The following is an 8,775-nucleotide window of genomic DNA, read 5'->3' on the forward strand; positions in this document are numbered from 1 at the left end:
ACACCATAATAATATATAACACAGCTTAAATTATTTTTAGAGAATTCATGCCTAATAATCCAATATATATAAAAAAGTTCAACGAGACTAAAATAGAATTGCAAGCTTATTGCTGAAACTAAAAAAATTTGCAACAGTCAGAAAATTACTACTAGCACACCTAATTACTTTTGGCGAAAACACAATTTCTCACTTTAAATATTCACTCACTCCCTCACTTCTTATTCTTCTTCTTCATCTTCACAACTATTGACATCAAAATCAGCATCACCATCTTCTTCTTCTTGAAAGCAGCATCAAAATGTGGAATTTTTGATGTGATTAGTACTCTTCCAAAAGCTTTTTCAGTGTTCCTACCCATTAATCTCCCAGTACATCCAATCTTCACCATCTCCGATTTTTCTATAATGCTAATTTGTTCTTTTTTCTTTTTTGTTTGTCTTTTCTTTTCTTTTTTTTTTTTTTGAAGTTTTTATGCAGTCAAAAATGCATCCAATTTCTTCTTTAGCCTCTGATTAGTTCAGATTCTCCTTCTTTTTCTTTACTGAGTTACGGGATTATGACGTTCAATTCTCAAACACAAGACATCCTTCTCGTTAGTATTACGGAATGCTTCTTTATTTGTTTTTAGAGTTTTGATCGTAGCTACATGTTCCTTTTCTTTGAGGTTAGTGGATCTGTTTTAAAAAAAATTTTAAAATAATGCTGTGATTTTGTGCTTTATGATTACACGATAATGAGGAGGAATGGATGATTACTGTTTGTAGCGTTATCTTGGTTCTTTTTTTCGATTTTTGAATTTTACTCGAGGAATTTCAACTTAACATATAACTTTTAACTTTTAACTTTTTGCTAGTTTTGTTTATACCTGCCTTTTCTTGAAAATAATCAAAGTAAGGCTATTTATCTCTTTTAACAAGAATTGTTGTTTATCAACCATGAAATGTAAATAGAATGGTTTAAAATTTATAATATTCTTAAACTATAAAAAAAAAAATTTAAAAAAATAAGAACATATATAACTGTATTAATAGTATGTTAATTTTGTATTAAATTTTATCTCAAACGACTAACAAAAATTTATTAATAATTTAATATTTTACTAACTTTATTAAAAAAATAATTGCTATATGATATTGCGTTTCATATTACGTATTTTATTTTAAATTTAAAAGTATAATTATAGATAAATTAATTATATTACGACAAATATTTATATAAAAATATAAATCGTATTATTTTTATATTTATACTAAAATAAAAATATTATTTTTTATTTAAATATTATTAAAAAAATTTATATTTATGAATTTATTATTTAAAAAAGAATTAATATAATTAAACATTTGTGTAAAAAAAATTAATGTTTTTAACTATTGGACAAAAAATAAATATATCTATAATTTTTTTTGTTTTCAAAAAAATTATTTAGAGTTTGGCGAACGAGTTATAATTCAAATTAGGGTCCGGCCCGGTACGAAGACCCGGTCCGGTCCCGAACACTTTAGGGGCTAATTTGGTGTGATTTCATCGGGTCTAGGGCCGGGTATAGGTCTCAAAAATAGACCTGGTCATTATTTCGTGTCGAGTCCGGGCCATAGCTCGGGTCACCCGAAATCGGCCCGGTGGCCCGGTCATCATACATAATTAATATTTTGTGTTATTAGTGATGGATGATGGCTATTATTATGTGAAATTTAAGTGTTGTAAACCTTAATATTTTGTGTTATTAGTCATTATATATAAGACTATAAGTTAATATTTTATGTTTAAAATGCATAAGACTTTAGACTAATGCATAATCTTGTGTTATTTGTATTGATTTAAATATTTGGTGTTATTAGGTAATATTAGTATGGATTATGGTTATGCTTTAATTTTAGACAAGAGTTGGTTCTTATTATATTTTTTTAAATGAATTTTACCATGTCAAATAATAATTGGAATCTTGAAAATTTGGATATTTTTACATGCTAACTTAGAAGAAGGTATCAAGGTAATATAATGTTAACGGCCCGATTTTTACCCAGTTTTTACTCGGTCTAATCATGACCCGAAAGTGTATAAGTTTCATCGAGTCTAAGATCAGATTCGGGTCTAACAAATAGGCTCGGTATATATTTCAGATCGAGTTTGGGTAGCATCAAACCCGGCTTCACCCATGCACACCCCTAATTCAAATGATATAGTTTGTTATGTTTCAGGCCGTCAACCCCAAATCAGAAAACCCTACATTGTTCTGTTTATCTTCCTCTTCCTTCTTTCTTCTCTTTAGAGAGAGAGAAACGGAATCGAATCGATTGCCATGGGAACCCCGGAGACATCACGCGAGCCCTGCCCTGATCGCATCCTCGACGACATAGGCGGCGCTTTCGGCATGGGAGCAGTTGGAGGCTCCGGCTTTCACTTCATCAAGGGTTTCTTCAACTCTCCCAAGGGTTCACGCCTCGTCGGCGCGTCACAGGCAGTGCGTCTCAACGCGCCGAGACTGGGCGGAGGCTTTGCCGTTTGGGGTGGACTCTTCTCCACCTTCGACTGCACCTTGGTCTATGTTCGTCAGAAGGAGGATCCATGGAACTCAATCATGTCTGGATTTGCCGCCGGAGGATTTCTCGCCATGCGTCAGGGACCCGCCACCGCCATGCGCTCCGCCATGTTCGGTGGTATTTTGCTGGCGCTTTTTGAAGGAGCTGGGATCATGCTCGCCAAGATCACCACAGTATCGCAGATGCCGCCTCTAACGGAGGAGGAGCCTATGCCGACCAATTACCCTTCAGGCGTCGGATTTCCGGGTCAGCACAGTTCTCATCCTTCTCCGCCGAGGGTCTCTTGGTTTGGTGGATTCTTCGATGGAGGGAAGAAGGAGGAGCCGTCGTCTGGTGGCGGCGGAAGCCAAACGAAGATTCTGGAGAGTTTTGATTCCCCACCGGTGCCGAATTTTGAGTACAAGTGAAAGAAAAAAAAAGAAGTATAAATAAGTGGTCTTGGTGGGGAACAAATTCAAGGGTTAGGGTTAGGATTTTTGTTGGGGTTAATTTATTAACCGAGATTAATGTATCAGCCAAGTATAGTTTTCAATTAACTTGTTCTTTTTAAAGTATGAACCTTTTAGAAGGATAAATGGATTCAGGTGGCATTATACTCTGGAAATATTCTGTTTGGTTGTTCATTACTTTTTAAATTTAAGTAAGTTTATGCCAATAAAATTATTATGATATTATTATGTGCATGGTTGAGAAGCATACTCTAGATTTGTTAGACGAATCAGAGACAGAAATGCAGTTCTTGGTATGAGAGACAGAAATGCAATTCTTGGTATGGGTGAGAGAGAGAAAGACAGAACGAAGCAGAGAAGAAAACACACGGAGAGAGAAGTGACTTATGTAATGTTTTATAGGTATTTCTCTTACTAAGTAACATTTTACGCGAATTTTATAGTTACATCGATAAATATTAAATAATCTATTGCTCCATGGAAGTGACTTATGTTATTAAAAGAGCAAATCAATTAGTGTTTTGGAAGTGAGATTAGGATTACTTTTTATAGTCGTAGAATATAAATTAGAGATACAGTTTGTGACAGATTTAATCGTACTAGAAATAGATGAGGATAATTCAAAATGTTGTTGATATAAATTTAGCAAACCTGAGCCTCAAAACTTGGTTTATGAAATTATGTTTAATCCTAACGGTCCAACCATTGAATGCTCATGCTTGAAGTTTGAGAAAACTGGAATCCTTTGCTGCCATGCCATTCATGTAATGAAACCCGACGGACTGGGGGAAATTCCCTGAAATCTCATAAACGTGAGATGGACGAAATCAGCAAAATCAAATGCGCAATTATGGCTGCCTACTCGCCTGCAGTATTTGTTGCCCCTCACACAAGCAACAATGGTGACATAGTATGCCTACTAGTGAGAAAGATGATCATGCAGGGCCAAGAGTTAGCAGTCATGTTGACAAAAACAAGCAAAGGAAAACACATCAGCTCCCTTGATTCACAAGAAATCATGTATACTTTCATCTCACCAGTGACCATTTTTTTTTCCACATTACCACTGACCAGTTTGATGTTAAAAGATTAATCAAACTCTTGCTGCGGTGTATCAATGTGAAATTAAATCCTTGTTTGTTTTGGTTTCTTTTTCTTTTAATTTTTATGCTATAAATTTTCAGCTTTTGATTTGGTCCCTACATACTTCTATCAAAACATTGGGTTTTATAGAAAAAAGGTTTCCAATTTCATTTTATGCTGCTTGTTATGAATTTAATATATGAAGTTGCTATTGAATGCATAGATGCATCAAATTGAAGATGTTTGAAATGCAAGACCAGAATAAAAATGGATTATCAATAATGCTTATACATGCCAAATTTAACATTTTATTTGCTTTCACCCTACATATACCAATCAAAATAATTGAATGGCTTATAAAAATGTCTCATTGTAAAAATTATTCGTGCAAAAAAAAACCAAAAAATTTCGATGCAGTTCATTTTGAGTTTGATTGATATTATCTTTTATCGAATATGCTTATGTTTATATTCACTGTACATGCAGTTCATTTAGATTCATGCTGTGGAGGCTTTCACTATAAAATGCAGTGGCCATCATAAAATATTTGATTGAGAAAGCACCAATATACTATAGTAATATTGGCCTATAATATTTTTGAAATCAATGTTAACAAAAAATATTTGATTAGTGTGTACAAGATTTGATCATAAAGTACAAGATTGATTAGTATGTATTACAAATTGTAGCACTAGCAATCCAACAGCATTTGTCAACATAACTTCACTCTTCCTTAGCAAACAAACATAGCCATCTTCCGCTAATGACTTGTGTACAAACACATTTCAGGGAACCACCAAACCTAACCTTGCCGTCAAATATTGTAGGGAGTAACAACGATAAACGAACAAGGTAGGGGTCAGATCCAGACTCGCTGCTATATGAGCTAGCTGATGGACTCTACAAATATTTTCGTGCAAGAGCTCGGACTTTTGTGTCAAAATGTGATGATGTGATCCGGGAGCCAGGCAAGTACAGGGGATTAAGAAGTGTCTGCAATTTCAATAATCCAGCAAATATGGTGAGTTTAGCGAGAAAATAAAAATCAAGTATCAGCATATAAATCTTCAACATCGAATTAATAGGACAGCTGTGTTATCAGTACTCATTCTTCCTCAGACACCATGCTGACATCCACATCCAATCCAATGTTGAAGGGGAGTGTGTCAGCTTAGTATCCCAGGAACAATGGGTATAAGAATAAGACGGTCTATTGCAATGGAATTTCGAAAAGATCTATGAATATACACTCTTCTAATGCATAGCACTTTACAAAGTATGTAAAGGAAATAAGACGGTCTATTGCAATGAAATATTGAAACATTGATGAGAAAAAATTGGAATACAGCTATTTTCAACATCAATAAATCCAGAAAGAAAAACTGCAACAATCAGTTTATTCTTTTATTGTGAAGGGATCTGCAACGATTTATGTTGAGTTTCACCAATTTAATACAAATGTAACTTTTATTCTTTTATTCAGAACAAGAAGATTTCAAGAGAAGCAATTTTAGCAGAACAAGAACATGAAATGAGAGGGTTTTGACATTATCAAACTAATTAAAGAATAAAACAAGGAAAGACTATCTATGAGTTAAGCTATAGCCTAGCGTGACAGAAAAAAGTAAATTACCTTTATGTAAAGTTCATGCACGTCTTGGAAGAAGCTCTTAATGCCATCATCATTACGAGAGTCATGAAGCAACATAAAACGGGTATGTATGACAAGTCAAGGAAGATATTAGAGAAAACATAAATTCCTTAAAGAGTTTACGCATTTAAGTTTCGAAAGTTTTTCAATATTGTGCATTGGCTCTTCCATTTTCTTCCCCTGCCAGATCATGCAAGGAGTTCAGGGTAGAGACAATGTTATAGGCCTATAGCCATACAAACTAGGAAACTGGTTAGTTCCAAAAGTTAAGTTCCTCAGTACTTCATCATATGAACATAAAAGTAGACCAACATTTTTTTTTTAATATCAGAGGAGCAATATGATTTTTATCACAAATATAAAATAATTCTCAATAAAGGATATGACCAGCTGTGACATACACTGAGACCACCAGATCATTAAACCTATCTACCGATTTCAAGTACCTGCATCAAGAATGTTAAGAAATAAGCTACAATGTAAAGGAACATTACAAATAAAAGCAGTACACACAGAAAAGAAGAATCATAAGATCAAATTTTCGTAATTAAAATTGGATTGCTTATCAACTCTAAATGTAACTCACATAGCACTAGTAGTCCACGCTAGGTCCTGAACAATATCGAGAGCAGCATGCAGGATAAACTGATGCAGCTGAGCAGCATCTTCTCTCTGTCAGAGAGTGGCACCAGATCACAAATGATGAATATTTCGGAACTACAATAATCCCTTCTTTCCAAAATGACACGAACCAAAGTAATACAACAGATTCAACTATTCAAATACGCATCTACATTATTTCATTAAAACAAACTATTATGTAAACTAAATCCCCCATAACATTTTCAGCCATCAATGAACCTCTTGAATCATATGAATAACCACTTCTATAGTTTGAATGACAAACATCTAGATTCTAACCATATAAAAAAGAAATAAATTCTTAAACTTTAGCATTAAAAAAGGAGAGAAAGAATCATACTTTAGCAGCTACTCCAACTTCAGCTTCATAAATAGGAATATCATTTCTGCTAACAATGATGAAACAAGCAGTGGTTGCCATTATATAATCCCTGCAAGAATGGCAAAAACGCAAAAGCATTACATGACGATATTTTAATCAAAATCACAAATAAAGCAATAAAAAATTTATAATTTTGGACGAGATCTAAGCTCAAATAGACCGAGAAATCGAAAATCAAACCTTCAAATAAGAATGAGATGCAATCAAGGATTAAACCCTAAATCCTAAACCGTGGTTGAACGGGTTTATTTAAATAAAAAATAAAATTATTAAAATCCCTTGATATATAATTTTAAATATTTAAATTCAATGATTTGTAAGCTAATACAATTCAACATTTTACAATTTCACCTAATAAATTATTCATAATTTATCATTAAAAGTTCACAAACAACTTCAAAATTTATGATTAAAGAAAATCAAAACGCAGTCATATAATGTTCCACCATAAAAAAAAAAAACAATAACAAAAAGTGTTCCAATATCTCCATCTTGAACATACAGCCAAAAACAACACAAATTACATCCAGAAAATTTTCAGAAAAATTAACTCACCAAAGAAAAACAAACCATCAACAAAATTATTCCAAAAAATTTAGCAAGATACCATCAACTCAGCCAATAAAATTTAACAAATAAGTGAAACACCATCAACAAAATTAATCCAGAATAATTAAAATTCTTCAACGTCATAGTTTATTTCAGTTTCATACAAAATTAATAAAAGAAAAAACATAACAAAACCATCAGAAACACATAATCATAAACATTATTTCAAATTACAGAATCATATAATCAGAGACAGAAACTCAAAATCATCAAAATCAAGTTATTAACGAAAGAAAAAAAACCGAACAAGCACTGGTTACCGCGCGGCGAGGGAGGCACGAAACTGACGGCGAGGTAGGAGCGAAACAGACGGCGAGGCAGGGAGGAACGAAACAGAATTACCAGCGAAGGAGGGACGATTATACAGAGACGCAGAGAAGAGCTACTAATGTGCGAGAGAGAAGAGGGTCAAAGAGCTACTAATGTGCGAGAGAGAAGAGGGCCGAGCAGAGCTTCCAGAGGCGACTAAATTTTGATGTTTAGTGAGCACTTCTGCTGCTCAAGTTTGAGAGAGAGAGAGAGAGAGAGAGAGGGGGGTTAGGGTAGGGGTGGCAACACTACCCAAACCCGCGGGTACCCACCCCGCCCCTACCCGCACCGGGGCGGGTTTTAACGGGGCGGGTTCTTAGGCGGGGCGGGGCGGGGTCGGGTTTAGGTTGAACCCGCCCCTACCCGCCCCGGTATATATAATATATATGTAAATATATATATTTTTAATATATAATATATGTAACGTATATAAAATAATTAGTAAAATGATTAATAATATTATATTATATATAAATTTTTACTTTAATTTATATTATGTATGTAAATGGTGGTTATATAATTTTTAAAATTTAATTTTATTTATTGGATTTAATAATTATAAGGGCGGGTAGGGGCGGGGCGGGTACCCGCAGGAGCGGGTTAGGGTTTAACATTTTACAACCCGCGGGTAGGGCGGGGCGGGTTTGATGCGGGTTTTCTGTAGAGCGGAGCGGGGTCGGGTAGAGCAAAAACCCGCCCCTACCCGCCCCGTTGCCACCCCTAAGTTAGGGTTCGTTGGCTTGTGAGAGAAGGGGGAGGGGTTTGCGGGCTGGTTTTCTTTTTTTTTTTTTTTTATCAAAATGACGAAGTTTTGATGTGGGATTAACGAACCAATCTTTTAAAAAATCGGTCCGGTTTATCGGTTAATCTCTGATTTGACCGATTTTTCACCTTTTTTGCAAGACGATTTTAAATTTTAACTGGACCGGCTAAAAACCAGTTTTCGGTTAATCCGGTTGCCATTATATATTCCCTACAAGAATGGCAAAAACGCAAAAGCATTACATGACAATATTTTAATCAAAATCACAAATAAAACAATTAAAAAATTATAATTTTAGACGAGATCTAAGCTCAAATAGACCATGAAATCGAAAATCAAAC

General features: G+C 34.4%; 2 protein-coding genes across 3 annotated transcripts; one reads left to right on the forward strand and one right to left on the reverse strand.

Moving 5' to 3' along the window:
• Positions 1 to 123: 123 nt before the first annotated feature.
• Positions 124 to 3,150, forward strand: LOC112783819 (mitochondrial import inner membrane translocase subunit TIM17-2). The gene is made up of 2 exons (XM_025826890.3): positions 124 to 667; positions 2,205 to 3,150. Exon 2 carries the CDS (start codon positions 2,306 to 2,308, stop codon positions 2,951 to 2,953), a length of 648 nt encoding a protein of 215 aa, XP_025682675.1. The 5' UTR covers positions 124 to 667; positions 2,205 to 2,305; the 3' UTR covers positions 2,954 to 3,150.
• Positions 3,151 to 4,624: 1,474 nt separating this feature from the next.
• LOC112784636 (uncharacterized) lies at positions 4,625 to 7,956 on the reverse strand. Of its 2 annotated transcripts, none has more exons than XM_025827916.2 (6): positions 7,623 to 7,956; positions 6,712 to 6,802; positions 6,316 to 6,401; positions 6,114 to 6,175; positions 5,712 to 5,797; positions 4,625 to 5,071 (listed from the first exon to the last, which is right to left on the reverse strand). In XM_025827916.2, the coding sequence occupies exons 2-6, from the start codon at positions 6,790 to 6,792 to the stop codon at positions 4,979 to 4,981; spliced, it is 408 nt and encodes a 135-aa protein (XP_025683701.1). In that variant the 5' UTR covers positions 6,793 to 6,802; positions 7,623 to 7,956; the 3' UTR covers positions 4,625 to 4,978. The 2 variants fall into 2 exon arrangements, with proteins under 2 accessions (XP_025683701.1, XP_072085954.1); XM_072229853.1 differs by having other exon boundaries at positions 5,712 to 5,794; positions 6,111 to 6,175; positions 7,623 to 7,942.
• Between the last annotated feature and the right edge of the window lie 819 nt (positions 7,957 to 8,775).

Source organism: Arachis hypogaea, chromosome 20 (assembly GCF_003086295.3).
Source record: "Arachis hypogaea cultivar Tifrunner chromosome 20, arahy.Tifrunner.gnm2.J5K5, whole genome shotgun sequence".
In the NCBI taxonomy this organism is placed as follows: Eukaryota; Viridiplantae; Streptophyta; class Magnoliopsida; order Fabales; family Fabaceae; genus Arachis; species Arachis hypogaea.